This window comes from Cheilinus undulatus, linkage group 20 (genome assembly GCF_018320785.1).
Source record: "Cheilinus undulatus linkage group 20, ASM1832078v1, whole genome shotgun sequence".
In the NCBI taxonomy this organism is placed as follows: Eukaryota; Metazoa; Chordata; class Actinopteri; order Labriformes; family Labridae; genus Cheilinus; species Cheilinus undulatus.
In genome coordinates, this window is record NC_054884.1 from 33,037,723 (window position 1) to 33,056,792 (window position 19,070).

At 38.3% G+C, this 19,070-nt stretch overlaps 1 protein-coding gene across 26 annotated transcripts in view; it reads left to right on the forward strand.

Annotated features, from left to right (window-relative positions):
• Positions 1-19,070, forward strand: part of LOC121528118 (ankyrin-3-like) — a 252,631-nt gene that overhangs the window by 126,705 nt on the left and 106,856 nt on the right. For 21 of the 26 annotated variants that reach the window (XM_041815302.1, XM_041815297.1, XM_041815308.1 and 18 more), the window contains exons 3-7: positions 120-218; positions 5,101-5,199; positions 8,721-8,819; positions 15,385-15,570; positions 18,336-18,359. In XM_041815302.1, coding sequence (XP_041671236.1) covers positions 120-218; positions 5,101-5,199; positions 8,721-8,819; positions 15,385-15,570; positions 18,336-18,359 — 507 coding nt within the window. The remainder of the gene's footprint in view (positions 1-119; positions 219-5,100; positions 5,200-8,720; positions 8,820-15,384; positions 15,571-18,335; positions 18,360-19,070) is intronic. The other 5 variants (XM_041815294.1, XM_041815304.1, XM_041815306.1 and 2 more) reach the window with 1 other exon arrangement.

Here is a 19,070-nt window from a genome sequence, read left to right on the forward strand (position 1 = left end):
AGCTCCAGATGCTTTGGCTGCACTTTTGCAGAGCTGTCATGTTGTCTATCTTATTTTCCAGTCAAGGGTTTAATCCTTTTAACTTGTCTTAATTTCAAATTCCATCTTTCTCCCTCTAGAATGGCCTGAATGCGCTCCATCTGGCCTCTAAAGAGGGCCATGTAGAAGTGGTGGCCGAGCTCATCAAGCATGGTGCCAATGTGGATGCAGCTACCAAGGTGTGTACTACCCACTTGTGCACACACTAAGGCTCACAATATATGCATGGATTCACACACAGTGCAGTCTGCTTTGGTCAGCTTCTTCCCAAAGTCACATTGCTTGTGCAGCACTAAAGCAGATAGATGGCTGTGTGTGAGCGGAGGTGATTTAGTGAAAGGAAATCTGTCTGGTCTAGTACATGACGGTTTTTCTAACATAAACGTGTCTCTACAGGATGCTGAATCTGGATTATGTGACAGTGACACTCAATAGTGATTAAATTCTACACATTTAATGCATGCAAAAGAGGGAAAAGTAGGTCGGTGAAGACTGAGTGTATCTCTAGCTAATCCTGAAACAGCTCCAAGTAAGGATATTTGATTAAGTTGTAAAATAAACAGTGCCTAAATTAATGTGGTTTCTAGTTCACAAACCAATATTTACATATAAGCCTAGTTAAAATCTCTATTTGAATCCAGAAACTGCCTCTAGTGCCTGTTGTGTAGCGAGCTGATCTAGCTAACTGCCAAGCTAACGTTAGCCAAAACTGTCAAGAATGAAGCAGTTGGAATGAAATATTTGACCTCAGAACTGATCAAAATGGTGTTTAAAACATCATTCTATTAAAAAATTCCACAAAATGAAATAAAATATAAAGTTATAACAACTTAACTGCACAGGAATGATGAGAAAGCTGATTTCTTATCATGTAACAGCTATAGAGTATGATTTTCCCTATGAATGGAGCTGATAAATACAAAAAAATACTGAGGTAAAGCTGAGTGAACATCAATATTTTAGCATGAAGGTCTTTTAAAGCTTTTATTTAATAAAAGATAGATTTTTTTTTTTTTTTTACAAATGCATCATCAAAGGTTGGGACATGTGCGGCTAACTGTCTAGCCCAAAGAATGGCTGGGATTTTAGCTCCATAGCATTTAGTTATGAAGAGAGATATTTTTTAAAGAGTGGAGTCAGTAAAGATTAAAATAGGTCATGGTATTGAATATTTGTGGCACATAGGACTAATAATTACTCTTAAAAATTCACAAAACTTACAAAGTCAGGACGTTGGGCTAGCAGTAGTTAGCAGTACTTAGTACTTAGTAGCAGTGGCAGTACTTTGGTAGAAAGATGCTGGATCACACTGCAATAATGCAATTCTGGGGAAGCAGTGTGATGCTGGGAATATTACTATTTTATGAAAAATGAAGACATGACCTCCAGATATTTGTTTTCCAAGCTCCCAAGTCATGACAAAGATCATATGAGATGAACATTAAGGGCAAAGACTAGTTCAGTGAACTGAGCACAAACCTTTTGAAGACAGAAGTTAAACTGCATAAAATAGTGTTAGATATTAAAATTGATTTAAGTTTGGGTTCTAAATGCACTTGCACGTCTCCTCTGTGTTTTCAGCCTGGCCACATGTCCTGCCTCAAGCCTTTCAGACTCCTTTCCGTGATTCAGGGACTTGAAAAATGAGTATTTGAGGTTCCTATCTTCATATTCCACAAAATAGTGGATGGGTTAGGTCCCTGAACTTTGTTTCCCAAACTTTTTAGGTGGTACAAGCCATTGGGACCCAGCAACTTAGTTTCCTGCATGTCATCGCTTATCCAGTGAGGCTTCTTTGACGTGCTTGCCTGGTGGGTTGAGTTGATGGCCAGTGCTCTGCTCTGCTTCATAAACCTGGAAGCGGCCACTGTACCTTCGTCAAATAGGCTTTCAATGGGCCCTCAGTGGCTTTCTGGTCTTGAACTTGAAGTTTCTTTTTAATCCAAGCATCCATAACTGTAACTGTTTTGGACCCGCCTCTAAAACAAGATGCTTTATAGCTATCCAGAAATACATTTGATTAAACTCTTTGGCTCTTTGCCATCCAGTGGCTGGTAAAGGCTTGTGTTTTTGTTGTATGATGGCAGAGAAGGTAAGCATATCGAGTGCAGCTCCCACATGTGGCTATAATGTGTACTGCAGTTGAAAATGACCCATTAATTACCGAAGCAAAGAAATCCTCAAAACTCATTTGGTGACCCCAGCAAAAACCTCAAATTTTTGTGATCCACCCGTGGATCTTGACCTAAACTTTGAGAATAAGTGTTGTTCAACATGACTTCACCAAATCTGTGCAGAAATGGCTGTCTAATCCATATCTGTTAAGAAAAGTAAACAGGGGCACTGATTTGACCATGCTCCAAAATAGCTGTGTGTGTCCGAAAGAATAAATGGCAGGGAATTTAGAATTAAACAAAAGAGTTTTATATTATTATTATCTGTAGTTAAAATGGTAAAGACCAACAAGAGTTCTAATGCAGAATGAGGTTTTTACTCTTTAAATTAAGACCTGTCATCATAATTGGCAAATTAGCATAATTATGCTAATGTTGCTGTGGCTGACGAGCTAGCATTTGCCTTATTAAAAAAAAAAAAAAAGAAAAAAAAACAGCATGATGACCACGCTGGTGGGTCCAGCAATGTCTAACGTAAACCAGCATGATTTTTTATGCTGGTCAGTGCTGTTTAATGGCAGCGATTTGTCAACAAGCTAATTTTATCAACATTATGAAATGAATGAAATCGGCTTTTTTTGTTTACAGTTTTTTAATTTGAAACAAAAAGGTTTAAATTAACTGAAGTCATTGTTCAGTGTCAAGTTTTAGTTGTTTTGCCCCTATAACAGCATTCCCTACACTGTTTTCTACTGTATGTGCTGCCTTCATTCCCTATTGTGTTGACATTGTAAAGCACGTTCAAATAAACCAGTGCAGTAGCTTAGTGTTAAAAGCCGTCCAGGATGAGGAGTGAGAGCAGTTCAGATTCACGAAGCAGGACGGGTGTGTCTGTGTGGCAGCAGGAATGACAACATGGTAACAGCTGCTGTTTAGCTGCTATGGCTGACACATACACGCATACAACAGGTGCATGCATTAGACGTTTAGCATGTGCTCACTCCCATAACCAATCCACCACTTCTTTCCTACCTCTTAATCTTGGCAAATTTGTCTTATTGTGTTTTGTTCTAATCTTTTTCACTGCTAAGTATGACAGCACTTCCTTTCATTAGGAAATGAACATTATAATTTGAGAAATGTTGCTTTAATTAACATTTTCAAATTGCAGGAAGTATAAAAAGCTATCTCATGGAAAAATATGATTTTAAAATATTTTATCTGTACCTTTGGAGTTGTAAGAACCAAAACATTTGTGACTCATGCTAAGGCAAGCCTTAAAATTCACACACTCTGTATTATTAAAAAGTACTGTGGTATATTGTTTGCTTTTACTTGTGTTTTAAAACTTCACTATATGGACAAAAGTATTTAACAACCAGACCATTTCTTCACAGGGACTTTAATGACATTGCATTCAAACACATGTACTTTAATATGGAGTTCCCCTCCTTTTGCATTGATAACAGCCTGTGCTCTTCTTGAAAGGCCTTCCACAAGATTTTGAAGTGTTTCTGTGGAAATTTATGCCTATTCATTCTATAGAGCAACAGGGGGCAACTGGTGGCCCAGGGGCTACATGTGGCTCTCCCCCTCACTCAGTGTAGTCCTCAGATTAATTTAAAATATCTTGAAATGGTAAAAATGAGGAAAACATGCTACAATCTGCCACAAAAACATGAAAAATGGCCATATTTCTATAATTATCTTAGATTACTAACATATGTTTGTAAAAAATACAGATATAATTGGCCTTATCTGTCTCAAAAATGTGTGTGTATCATTAAATGCATTGATTTAATAACCTAGATGCAAGTAAAAATACTAAAATAAACGTAAACTTTTATATTCATTGCACTATGAAAATGCTTTACACTAGTTTAAATTCGGTGTCAAGCTAAAGCATTACAATTTGCATTTGCATGATAAAAGCTATGTTTTTGTTCCTTTTTTAAATGAAAAGTAATTATAGTTGTTGCATTGATAATATTTCCCAATTTGTAGGAATTTGGCCATTTGGTTTTGAGAAAAAAAAAGAGTATGTGGCTCTCTCAGTAACCAAAGTTGCCCATCCCTTCTGTAGAGCTTTTATGAGGTCAGGCGCTGATGTTGGACGGGTACACCTTGCTCACAATCTCTGTCCTACTTCTTCCCAATGGTTCTTGAGGAGGTTGAGATCAGGGCCGGTAGTTCTTCCACATAGAACTCATCAAACTATTTCTTTATAGTCCTTGCTTTGTGCACTGGGGCAGTCATGTTGGATTAGAAAAGGGCCTCCCCCAAACTGTTGCCACAAAATTGGAAACAGCATTGTCCAAAATGTCTTGGTATGCAGAAGCATCAAGATTGGCCTTCAGATAAGGGGTCTAGCCCAAACCCTGAAAAACAGCGACAAAAATCTTCTCTTTAACAGGCAGGACTGTCAAGCAGACCAGATTCATGTAGACAGTCCTTTGCCAAAGCTGCACTGGGGCTGGAAAAGACTAGAAGGAGGGTAGGAGTGGAGGGACAAGAGAAACAACAAAACACCAAATGAAAGACAAATTTATGACAGTTGTGACCATAAACTTATCTCCTATCTTGTAGGAAACTGCTTTAACTTTGTTGATGATAGAAAACAGAACAATGCAGTATTAGCATTAGCAGCTAGGATGCTAATAGCGCAGTTGTTAGCACAGTGCAGTCAGGCAGATTCGTCACTCAACAGATCACATTTCCACTGGTGTGGCCAAATACTTTTGTCCATATAGTGTGTATTTTTGTAGTGAGTTTTGCAGAGGTCAGTAGGTTATCATTTGAAATGATGCTGAATTTCTTTCCAGTTTGCAGCATTTGGGTCCTAAAGTTTAATTCTGAATCAGAACCATGAGCTCTGCGTCACAGTTGTGTTGAACAAGAATGTTGATAATGTTGATTTTAAAATGTTTCCTCTTATTTTCCTCCACAGAAAGGAAACACAGCCCTGCACATAGCCTCCCTCGCTGGGCAGACAGAAGTAGTGAAGGAGCTGGTCACCCACGGAGCCAACGTTAACGCACAGTCTCAGGTAAATCACACTCACACACATGCACAAAAACACACATCACACAACGGTGTGTAATAACCCCCACTGGAAATCCGTGTTTGAGTTTGTGCATTCATGCAGATGAATGTGTACACAACTATTGTACACACAGTATCCTTTTTTTTAAGCATGTGCGCTGTGTCAGCAGCTTTGCAGTGTTTCCTGGCCCACATTCAAGCATCAGCACACAAACTCAGTGCTGTAGTCGCCACAGTAACCATGATACTGTCAGTGTCAAAGCCTTTAGAGGGAGAAATCAGAATAATGTGGGTATTGATGAGCTGTAACCTTGGGTGTTTAATGATCCAGTTCATTCTCTCTCTGCAGGCACAAGCGAGGTTTTAAATTACATGTGTCTCTCGACATAAGAGAGGAAAGATTATCCAATGCACCTTCAGTGATTCTGCATTGCAGCATTTAGTTATGTAAAGATCATGACGTTTGTGCTGCTCAGAAATGATTTTCCAGTTCTTCTTTCCAATTTGTCCTTGACTCTTTCAGCTCTTTGAATGTGAAGTCTGAATAAACTCTTTAACAACAAAGAGATGAAGAAAGAAAAGCTTTTAGTGCATCAACACGGATTTATACAAAAGAAAAAGAGAGGAGCTTTTGTGTTTTCAGTGATTTCAACCCTTGTTTTTCTATGCAGCTCTGTCCTCTTGGCATTGTTCTGTGGTTTGAGCACCAACAGAGCCTTCTTTCACCCTTTTTAGCACTAGCACAGCTCTTATCTCTGTGTTATCAGGTGTGTGGCGTGTATGAAAGTGACAGTATGTACTCCATGAGCTCTGCAGGAGTAGTCCATCTATGTGCAGCAGCAGAGGCCAGAAAGCTTTGAAGACATACGTAAAACCTTCTACAACAGTGTTTTTTATAATATTAATATGTCTTGACTAAGCAGATTTTTAAAAAATTCAATAAAGATGACATCTATAGATCATCAAATCAGATTGCAATGCTGTTTGGCATGACACAGCAAATTAAAAAACAGAAAAATCAAGATTCTTTATGGCATCAATGCAAAAGTCCTGAGAATCCAATATTGCCATAAAGCAGTTCTGCTTAATGATTTCAACACCACCCACATTGACCTAATGCATGCAGAGAAATCAGTGGGAAACATAATCAAATTACAGTTCCTCTCTGTACTTCAGGGTAAAAACAAGTGTTACAGAGCAGTAACACTATACTTCTAAACACCACATGTTTAAATTACTGTGCATGTCTGATTTATTGCTAACATAGAGTGGCTTTCGAGGCAATTCTGGTGACATTTTTAACATTTCATTTCCCGGTATAGTGGTCACCAACCTTTTCAAACTAACTTCACTAAGAAAAAAATTCTTACTACAATGGATATTCTGTATAATATGATTTTCCCCTTATTTAAGCTTGTACACACAGCCATCAATTAAGGTGAAGTCCCTGTAAAGTGATTTTAAAAAATCTATATTTTGGGTTCTTATATGACAGGCCACTGTGTTATTAACCACCAGGCCAAATTTTAGTCATAAAAAAAAACATCTCCAAGTTTATAAAATTAAGCTTCAAAATCATGAAAAATGAGGCAAGAAAATCTGCTCCAGGATGGTGTGGGCATGTCCGTTGAATGAGCTGAAGCCATGCCCTCTCATGGGAAAGGTGACCCTCTTAAATAAAAAAAAAAATGCTACAACCTGATTGGAGTCTGCTCTGCTGCTATATTACGATTCTCTCTTATGTCAGTAGAGACAGTTTAGAGCTAAAAGGTCTTGGTTTCATTTTCTCATTCTATATTATAATTTCAGGTGTTCCTAATATCTCATTTTCCAATTAAGCTTATGTCTCTCTCCTGTTCATAAGGCATCTTTGTTGTTAACCCTTTACCTACTGAGTCTAAAAATGGAGATTTGGACATATTTTGTTATTATGGCTGTAAAATAGTCAGGAAATGCCCTAAGTCTGAGAGCTTAGGTCCCTTTCCAGGAGTACTTGAACTTGACTTTTCAACATCTGGTTAGTGATTAATGCACATTATGTGGAATTGTCAGCAGTTTAAAAGAAGAAAACAACAAAAACTGATTTGTTTTTCATGGCTTTTATGAGAAGAAATTTTGTTATTGCTCATGGAGTTTTGATTTGACATTTGAAATGTAAACCTATACATGTTTAGAACAATCACCAGTCATTTTTTGAGTCTAGGATTCTGGGTGTGCAAAACACAGTGCAAAAGATAACTATATACATAGGCGACAATTAGTGAAAATAAAGATGGAAAAAATGCATTCTCAACATTCTCAAGTAACATATTGTTATTGCACATGACAGACACGCACAAATGCTACTATCTAATGCTATTTTTTGAAAACAAAACACCACTCTCGCTCGCTCTCCTTTTACTCTCTTCCTTCACTCTCCTTTTCTCACTCGCCTTCTGCCAAAGCTGCCGTTTTCGCAGTGCTGTTCGACCATAATATACATACCACACATCATATATTGATTGATATTTGAGGCCTTTATTGTGAGGAATAGAATGTGTCAATCATCAGATACAACTTAAGCATCTCAATACTAACAGACAGGAAGGACTAAATTGTTTCTGCTTTGAGAGAGACAAAGCCACAGTTTGCTTCTTTAACTCATCCACGTTTGGGCTTAATTTAAGATATTCCCTAATTTATATGCATGCAAACTGGACAAGTGGGCTTTGTGTGCTGTTTGCTTTGCAGAAGTGTTTTCTATACTCCATTTTGGGGCATGCTCTGTGCATCTTACAGTTTCTGCCTTTGCTCAAGTTTAGTGTGTGAAGAAGCAGTGCTTTACTTTTGTGGCTCTGGATCAGAGGGTCACTGGTTCAAATTTGGTTTGGACCAGGTGTGTACTGTGAATGAGCCTTTAAGCAAGGCAGTGCAACTGCTTGGGTTGCTACTTCCTGTATAGCATTGGTTCCCAACCTGGGTCTGGGACCCCTCCCAGGGGGTGTGCCAAAGACCTTGGGGGGGGGCTTTGTCTGCTCTGAGGCTGCAAAAATTAGAATGTAAATATGAATATTAAATATTGACTTAAACTTTGATAAAGCAGTTAATATTGGTTTATACAAAGGTCTTTTGATAAGAAAAGCATGCATAGGCCATAAGGCAAAATAGAAAAATTAAACCTTAAAAGCAATTAAGATGCAAAAACATAAAATATGTAAAATACATGCACTCATGCAGCATGTGCAGACATGGAAAAAAGGAAGTAATGAAAGATACAAATGGAAACCTTATTTTACCATTATGAGTTCAGTATTTCCCAATTACAAGCATGTTGTCTTAATGAGATGCAGAAGCCATTGTCACTTGATAAGTCTTTTTCTAGCTGACAGCAATTTTCTTTCATGCATTTTTTCCTCTTTCTCTAGAAGATTCAACAGAAAAGCCCATATTTTAAGTCCTTGACTAAAACAGAGAAAATTGTGCTTTAAAAACAGACAATATGATCTCGATTTTATGTCTGATTTTGTGTTTTCTTGTCCTCTCCAGAATGGCTTCACTCCTCTGTACATGGCGGCGCAGGAGAACCACATGGACGTGGTTCAGTTCTTGTTGGACAACGGCTCGAGTCAGAGCATCGCCACTGAGGTAACACAACAAACACAATGGATAAACACTGCATTTATGCCTTTCCGCACACAAACTCATGAGCACGTAACAGCCTCTAATAGCTACTCTCCCATCCAGCTCTCATTTAGACTCTGTGTGATTACACTGCAGCTCTATGACCAGCTGATTGTGGTTAATAGCTGCCTGCTATCACGGGCTCTTTACAAGACAAAAGCTTAATAACAAATAGAGTCAAATGTAATTTAATGGGGCAAAAAACAATCAAATGCACTGTTTTTTCAAATGCACAATTTTTGAAGATGAGTCTGTTCACTATATGCTGACAAAGTCCAGAGATAGAGAGAATGCAAAAAGATGCAACGATTTATTCATGAGTGACCTTGACCGCCCTCTGGGACATTTCTGAAGTCTGGTGTCTGTGGCGTTAGCGTTCTACGCTGCAGGAGTGTCACCGCCATCCATCATCTGCTGTAGTACAGGCAGACGGCCAACTGCCACTGAAGTGTGACAAACACGGCCTCACAGCGGCGTCTCTGACTGGAAGAACATTTATAGAGGCTAGTGGGGAAGTTTTTACTGTAATATGAAACAGTTGTAATTTACAGTAAAATTTGGGTTACTCTCACAGCTGCAAAGTACATCCTGTCCTTTTCAGTGCCACAGTTAGAGGCCTGGAACTCTCAGTGCAGTCCTCCTTGGATATGCACCTTATTCATCCCTCAGTCCTCCTGTTCTGTCTCCTCCCTCACCTTACCCTCCCATCCAGCTTCATTTGCAGGTTTCCCTGAGGCAGTGAGAGCAGCAGAAGAAGTGCATAAAATCAACTCAAAACAAGAGTCTGGAATCTGTAGTTTCTATGTTGAAAGGTTTTTTGGTTTGGAAAGTATGTTGGATCTGCTTCAGTTGTACCATTGGGATGACACTCCCTTTTTATACTCCTAACTAGAATGGCTGTCTGAAGCGGCAGACCCATGCCTAAGCAGCGCCATCGAGGAACGCTCCCATTGATTACTATGGTGTTCAAAATTTTGAAGTCCGAGAAAAGCCGAACGGCTGCGCGGATCATCACCAAAATCTAATCGATTCTTCCCTGTCGCTATCCCAATATTCCCTGAAAGTTTGGTGAAGATCCAACTTTCCGTTCTCAAGTTATCTTGTACACATACAAACAAACAAACAAACAAACACACAAAGATACGGAACCCTTTACACAACCCTACCGATTTCATCAGCATGGGTAGATAAAAAAACATGCAGAAAAACTAGTGTTGTTCCTAGGCGTATAACTTCCAATCCAGTTAAACACAACGTATAACAGCATCACACTGTCATGGTGCAAAGTTGGCTTGCAGTTTGTTGCTAACTTTAGCAGCTCTAGCATCCTTTTTGCAGGTTAACATCCATATTTCTGAGCTGAATATTGTTATTAAATGCTTTGGTTATATGTGAGTATAACCCGACTCAGTCTCTGGACACCTTTCTTATTCATAAAAGTGCTAAATCATGCTGTTCCTTTGAGAGGATTCAATGCTATTGCAGTTCGCGGTTGCCTGTATCAGAGCATTGTGGCAGCAAGGCAGTTAGCTATAAACCACAGCTACAGTGGCTACTAGTGGCAGGTGGCTGCGCTATGGGAACATTTGATTGTGAGTCTGAACTAAAAGACAAAGGGGTCCAAAGTTGTTTGATTGAAACGAGCAAGCTGGAAAAAGTGCCATTAACATTGTGAACACAGAGCTGATAACAACAAATGCAGAAGAAAGTCATTACTCTACAGCAGTGGTTCTCAACCTTTTTTCCTTAGGGCCCCCTGTCCTTTATCTAAGAAAAGCTAAGACACCCCCCCCCCCCCCCCGTAATAAATTTACAAAAAAATAAATAATTAAATCGATGCTCAAAATAAACAGGATTTTGTGGTCAAGTGTACTGGATCGCTAACTTAAACCCCCCTGGAATCTTAATGTTTGCAGTTGTGGAGACAAAGTCTCCTGGGGTTCAACAATGAACCCCAAATTGCTCCCTATGGTAAAGCTGACAGGATTAATCCTTGATATATGACGTAAATTTGAGTGGTCTGAAGACTTGAAAAACACTATTTAGGTGCAGCTTATTCACTTTATGATCACACAGCCTTAATTTGAATATCTGAAGCTGCCCTGACCCCATTTTGTAAATCAGTGTGGTGTTTTTAAGCACTGACCTTAACAGATCACTAACAAATCTTCACCTTCAGCCTACCTCCATCATCTTTCCTTTCATCTTCTCCTTCTCCCCATCTTCCCTTTGTCTCCTCTACCCCAGTTTCCCTCCACATCTCCCCCTCCTCCTCCTCCTCCTCGCCACAGTCGGAGACAGAGTGAATTATTCATGTAGAGAAATATATATCCATGTTTGAAGCAACCCCTGCTGATAAATTATTCATATTGGGGCATTTTAGCATAGCATGAGGCAGAATTTGGTGAAAATATCTTGATTTATAATTTTTTGTCCACATTTAAGCTTTCAATCTACTATCTTCTATCAAATCTGGGATCATTTTTATCATAAATACAGCAAAAACATTTCTTATATACAAGTTTTTGGCCTAAATTCTGTCTTCATGATTCATAGCTTGTTTAATTGTAATCTTTTTGTTGCATTTTTTGATTTTAGGGCTTGTCTGCAGCACTTTAAAACTCGTCACATGAGAGAAACTCAGTTTCAACTCTTGTTTTGTTCGTATTTTATGATTTTAGCTGCTTTTATTTCAGCGAGGCTAAATTATACTCGGTCACTGCTTGAAGATAAACATTAAAAGTTGTCCTTTTGTGCCTTTTATTTGCCGTCGCTGTCTTGTCAAAGTGTTTTAGGACATTAAACTGACTTTGTGTGTTTTTCTGAATGTATAATAAAGCAGAAGGGAGCGCTCTGGGATGACTTCTTAAAAAAGAGGCTAAATTTATGCATCTGAACATGTTTGTACGCCTGTGGGAGTGGATATGTGTGTGGTTTTTTGTGAAGATGCTGCTGGATCTGACTCTGAATGTGCAGGGCGTGCATGTTTGTATCTCGCCTGCACATCTTTGTGTGAGAGCTCTGCAGGATCTCCGAGGGGACGATCTGCTTTGATATGTGTGTGCCATGATGCTGAGTCGGTTTCTCTCCAGATGGTCGGCGGCCTGTGTAAACACACATAAAAAATCTGTTGTTTTAGTTTGGAGAAATCTTTGCTTTCCTTCGATGATTCATGGATCCTGCTGCTACACGCCTACTGTGTGAGGATAATGCAGTTAGTTCCATCTTCTCTGCTTCCTGATTTGTTTCCATTAGCAGCTACGTTTTCTTTCATTTTATCCTGGAGTGAAATGATGAACTCGAAGTCACGCTCTTCACCGTCTTAATAGCATTAGCTAAAATGCTTAAATTACCAAACAGCTAATTAGATTCCTGCATACTTGTTAAACCCCCTTTTAGGCATGCATTACTCTATGTGCATCTTCTGATTCAGTTTCAGTAAAAGTCACGATCAATCTTACTTTGTCAGACCTTTTCATGTCACTTTTAACACTGAGCACGTCTGATTTCAATACCATCTGATTAGTATAAAGCAAAATAAGGCATTAGATGCAAGTCTTGCTTTAGTATACTTCTATCTCTGTTATTGTTAAAAGGAATGCTCTTTTTAGGATGGTAAAATGGTATTTTAATGGTCAATAGTATCAAAAAGGGCTTAAAAAATCTCTTTAATGAGAAAGGTGTGAAGAAAAGGAATGAGTCCATCAAACACATTCATATAGTATCAGTTTTGCACATTACTGAATGCCTATTATTTATTAATGTCCCTTTAAAGTGAAATCAAAACTTTGTGTCTTAACTCACAAGATGTGTTGGAATAAAGTTGCTGTAAACATATTAGAACACTGAGATCTATGTCTGATTTAGACCATCAGAAAGTTGTTCACCTCTTTCCTGGCTTATTTTCATTTGAGCAGAGCAAATATAGGAGCCCATGACATCACCAGTCTTGATGGAGAGTTGCCCCGCCCCCCAATATACAATACATTACAAGTGCATATAATACAATGATATAGAATCATAGAGCAGTTCATCTCAGTACATACAGTCTGTTGTTACCTGATGTTACTGCCTTCATTGAGAGTTAACAGCCAGCTACATGCTGTGTTTTTGTCCATTGTGAGGTGCATTTCCAAAGTCGATCAGCCACAGTGGCCTGTGCGTCATTCAACGCATCATAACGGAGATATTTGTGCCAGAAAACAGTAAATTCAATCGCCAATGTCTCTCTGCACTGGCACAGGGCTAGGCAGCTGAGCTCTGATCAGAAGCACTTTTTCACAGTTTGGACCAGTGCCCCAACTCATACTCATATGTAAGAACAGCCAAGCCTCCCCCATCACCCACTTGGAAAAATTAAACATCAGTGTTAATTGCTTTCATTGACAAAATCCCAACATAAAAGGCCGTCATACACTTGTTCCTGATAAAAGATCTATTTTTAAACTATGAATAATTACAACAATGTATTAAGGTTACTGCACAAAAAGTTAAATAGAGACGATCTGTTGATTTTCAAGAAAGTTTAAAGGTTAATTTATAAGAAAAAAATGTATCAGTTTTTTTTTTTTTTTTTTTTTTTTACTTTAAAAGTTGTGAATGTACATGAACCAAAGTGTATAGAAAGTCAAAAATCCAACCACCATTATCAGTTTTGTTTCTTGTAAATCTTTTACATTGCACTTCGGTACATTTATGACTTTCCAGTGTCAAAGTGTAAGACTTTTCAAAATTCTTCTTGTAAATTTCTAACTTTTACACTCTGAAATTCTGAGTTTAATTTTTTTGTAAATATTTCTCCACAAAGATGAAAGGATTCTGTTAATTTTTTCAACTTTTGGGTTGGCCCCAATACATTATTTCTCTAATTATGGTTTTAAAAAAATATCTGTACATTTAATTATGACAACATCAGAGCAGACAGGGTGGGCAACTGATGCAGTTCAACTGACACACCACACCACTCTAGAGCAGATTTTACTGCCTCATCTTTCAGAGTTATGAAGCTTAATTTTATAAAGACAGTAGCCTTTCATAAAACAAACCTAAAATGCTATACTATACTTTAGTACCTTTATGGGGACTTTTATAATTCTTTATTTAGTATATACTTGTTGTGTATGTTTTGTTAAATATGACTATACAGTAGGTTGATAGAAGAGGAATTAAATGTGTCAGAAATTATCAAGTGTGGGTGTTTATGACCAAAAGTCCTGAAATTCACATTTCAATAACAGTTCAGTAAAACACATTATTCAGCTATGTCTTGTGTACTTAGAAATGCACATATGCCTTTAATTTTTGACCATTTGCCACACAACATAATTTTTTTTATCAGCTCAGGTATTTAAAAAGTATTCAATTTGATTGTTATAAGTGTGTAGAAGCCCTGTCAGTGTTTTTTTTTTGTGCAATTCAGACAGTGTTTGGGGGTTTGCCAGCAATTTATGAATATTAAAAATCAAATGAGTGCTCAGTAGTCAGTATTTTATGCTAATTTTGCCCATTTTTGCTTATTAATTTGTCTAATTTTGATATTGTGCTGGAGTTTTCACACAATAAAAAACCCAAACTATTACCCATTTGGATACCTTTTGAAAAAACTGTCAGTGTTGCCAATTTCTCCTGTGTTTTTTTGTACATGTAAAGGAGGAGTTTGCAGGAGTTTTCCTGTAATTTCTGATAATTTAGCAGGTATTAATTAGGTTTGATTCATAAATGACTTTAAAAAGTCTGGTATGTTTACACCGAATTCAGAGTTAAGTGTTGTAATGATTAAGTCTTGAATAGTGTTGGAATAAAGCTTTTAATAAGGAAAACGGTGTGTTAAAATCCATAAGTGTTGCAGAGAGTAAGCAGTCCTCTATCTGCCATAAAAATTCATGACATTACTGAAGGAAGAAAACGAAAATTTTACACAGTCATGTCTTGGATGGTTCTTGTTTTATTAAGGATGCTCTGTTTTTCTAACTAAGCACAATCCTTTGAGACTAGACGCCGTCATAAATCACATTTGTCCCTGCAGTGATGTTTGCCATCGATTGGTGGTGCTTTTAATTCTGTGAGCATTTGGAGACGCATCACAGTCCTTCAGATGAGACACGAATACTAACTGTCGTCTGGAGGCAGAGCTGCTGAGAGTGTGTGTGTGGTTTTAGTATTCAGCTGTGATTTCTGTGATGTTAGTTTAAACAGGACTGAGTTGTTGCTGCACTCAAACTTCAAAGACTGGTTTGATTTGGTCTCACTTTGAAGCACAGGCAGCAGAAAAAAAAGATCCTGTATGAAACATCTTTTATCTTCAATGAGTCAGAAGTTCACCTGAACAGAGTTCAGCTTTTTCTGACCTAAAACGCTTTTTATTGGGTCTTTGCCTGGACAGTGAGGACTTATGTTATGTCAGTCATGATTCCATAGAAGAACCACAGCTATAAATGCACCCAATCTTACCTTTTCTATGATTATAATTAATTGATATGAAACAGAGAACATTAATTCTAATATTTAATATTTTTTCCCTGGTTCACAGGATGGGTTCACTCCTCTGGCGGTGGCGTTGCAGCAGGGTCACGACCAGGTGGTTTCTCTCCTCCTGGAGAACGACACAAAGGGGAAGGTCCGGCTTCCTGCGCTGCACATTGCTGCACGGAAAGATGACACCAAGGCCGCTGCGCTGCTCCTGCAGAACGACCATAACGCCGACGTGGAGTCAAAGGTACGCGCTGATTGACGAGCACTGCAGTTTTTATCAAGCCCATTTTTTCCCAGTGACCTTCCTTCCTCAAAGATGGGTTTAACTTCTTTTACTGTGCTGGTGTTTGCTCGTTGCCTTTGTATTGAGTGTCTTTACTTTTCTTTGAGACTAAAGAAAATTGATAAAATTAACATGAACTGTATTTAACATGAAAATTATATAGCTGAAGAATTGCTGCTAGCAGTGGCTTTGTGATTAGCTTAGCGATATGAAAATGGTGCTGTGTTTTGCAAAAAATCCCCTCTCTAAGCAGGGTAATGGATATGCCACAAAATCATCTTTAAGATACACTCATGATACATATTTTATCCAAAAAGTTGGCTGCACCTTAATTACCCACGATATGTAACTAATATACCATGTCACAGAGTAGATCAATACGACTTTTTAACCGTTTTTCACCCCTATTAGGTAGCATATCTGCATTTAAAGAAAACAGGAAGTATATTGTCCTTCTGGAGTGCTGGTTTGACTGAAAGCACTCCACAATTAATCCTAAGAGCTCTCAGCTATTTCTTAAGCGTTGTGTCTCACCTGGATTTTTTTGTCTTAAAAAGCTTGTCAACATCAACCCTATGGTCCACAGTCAAGCTCTAAACATCCTTTTCTTCAGGACAACCTGGGCTTTAAGAATATTTGTGCTGCAGCAATGCCACTTAAATTAAAAAAAGAAAAGTTATGGGAATATAAAGACAAAAGAAGAAACTAAGTGGACATTAAAACTCAAAGATTTTATGTGTTAAACACAGTAAACATTAATGACTAAGGGGGTTTTTTGCACAAACTTGTTCTCCCATCTCTTTGGGACTTAAGAATTGCAGATAATCATTCTGTGACAAAAAGTCTTCAAAATATTCACATATTTTTAAAAAAAGTCGTTGCGTTTTTGGGAATGTGAGGCATTATTTATGGTGCAGTGACTCTGAGGGACAAATTACAACCCTGTGTTTATTTTATCTATATTATAAATCATTCAGGCTCTCTTCGTAATTTTCGAAGTCGGTGCACATGCTCTGTTCAGCAAAGCATGACATGACAACGGAACAGCTTCCCATTGTTTGTCACAGCCTAGTTGCAATGCATTCTGGGATAAAAACAGACAATATGGCGATAGGCTAAGCCAGCTAACTGCAGGGACGATCGAAAAATTGATTATAAATGGATAAAAAGACATCCAATGTCAGAGTTACTGGCATGGATTTGATCTTTAAAGACCCCAGAAAGTCAGCCAAGTTTCAGGCTCGCTAAAAAATGTAGTGTAAGAGCTACAAACATGTGGAGAGGCTCATTACAAAGGCACAATAGAGCGCTTTCAGAGGAAAAACAAGTACGTGCCTACGATTTATGGTTCAAAAGTTACCAAGCAAATTACCAAGGGTGCGCCTAGGGCACAGATCCATCTGTGTGTGCTCTAAAGGTTAAAGACAAGTGACAGGTAGAGTGTCTGTCACTGCAGGTCAAGACCTCAACTACCGTATTATAGATAGTGAAGGTGCAAGCAGAAAGAAGCAACCGCACAGCAAGTACATGTTGTAGATGTTGCTAAACATAATAGAAATTGCCATGCAGGAGCTCAGTTTAAACTGTTTTTCTCTTTGGGAGAGTCCAAAAAACAGATCAGGAATATCAGGAATGGGCCGACACATGAAAGGCAACAATATGATATTTATTGCATTGTTGTTTTTTTTATTTGTTTGATTTTATTTTGTTAACCACTGACCAACAGAGTAGGGGAAGCAGCCCATCAATTCATTGGCTGTTTTCTTAAAAATGACAGTTGGCTGGCCCAATCAAGGTCCGTATACACCCCCCCCATCCCTCAGCCACTCTTCTCCTGCTCTGACAGTGAAAGTGTCTGGAGGAAGCAAAAAATTAGCATAAAAATGTTTGGTGGGATATGTTAATAACAGCTGAATAAAACAAAACTTTTAATTAAGATGCCCCAAAACTTGTAAAGAGTGCAGACCAAGCAGCAGACCGGATCTGGTCCTGCATGCAGCTATGTGGGGGAGGAAAGACGTGCAACGGGGAATAATTTGGTAGCTCTACTACAAATTAAAAGGGAACAAAAGGATTGTGTATACAACTGTGTTGTGAGGTCTGATTTGAGCTAAAAAATAACAAAGACAGATTTAATTTCCAGTCCAACACTGAGTTTAGGGATGTATTGTCCTGAGAGACATTGTTATAAAAGTTGATTTACAAGGTGCAGGACAAAGCAGAAAAAAACCTTTACCTGTTAAAAGTCTAAAATGACAAAGAAGCAAGCATTTTTTATTGCACTGATAACTGTTTTCTGTACCTTGCTTTTTCAAAGTTGTTTTTTAATGTGAACTTAGTGGTGCTTTTAGTCAGATCCAGTCTTAACAGTTATGAGGTTAGGATATTTTTGACATTCTTACATGTGACACATAGGGCGAGGTTAGACATTGTCGATTTTTGTTACCTGAAAACAAAAAGTCACATATTTCGTAGAATAAATACAGGAAATAAGCAGGAAGAGTCAGCCCATCATCTGGTCGTGTGTAGTTTTGTGTTTTAGTTCTCCTCATTATCTCATGATCCCATCCTACAGCTTCGTGCAGCCATGGTGTCGGTGTTGCTGTTGTATTTGTTGTTGTGGTGCACTAACCACCCATTCTCTCCTCCTCCTCCTCCTCCTCTTCCTCCCTGTATTGGTTCTTTTTCTACCCTACTGCTGCCCCGTTTCCTTCCCCCCCTTCTAGATGATGGTGAATAGAACAACAGAGGTACATCTTGTCTTGTCTATTCTGTTCTACCTCTCTCCCGCTCCTCTTCATCATCATTGCAAAGCCAAAGCTTTCTCTTTGCTAGCATGGATGCTAAATGCTGGCATGAATGCTTTTGCTGCTGTTAGCACCTCACCTGTGTGCCTGGTTTGAAGCCTGCATCACATTTTGACCTCTCATCCAGTGGCTTGCTGCTTTTAGGCCAAGATGGAAGTGTATGAGAGTAGAATTTCAATTCTGTCAAGACTAGCTAAAGCTTATCCTACACTTTTGCAGACATGTTTTATCACAGGATATCCTAGTTTTTTGTCTGAGGTTTAGGCAGAAAAGCCTGGTTTGCATTGCTTTTCAGTGCTGGATCATTTAACCATCACACTGCAGGTTTTCATCCTCCTTTACTGTAAATGGGTCAGTCCATTTTTGCATTTGCTCTTGCTGTGACGTTATTAAAATAATAAAATGGAAAACATGCTTACATAAGCTTTGCCAGGTTGCAGAGCAATTTAAAGTAATTACTCAACTTAAAACACTGAAATTTGCCTCTCTAGTCTAGATTTCTTGTTGTGAACTATAAAATTCATTTACATCAGTCTCCTCTATTTAGTATGTGGTGGGATTTTAGTGCTGCTCTAAAAAATCAAGCTTTCGAAGTCTTTTACAGCTAAATCAAGAATGGTTTTGCGGGAAAATCCAAAAATGTGACATTTTTGT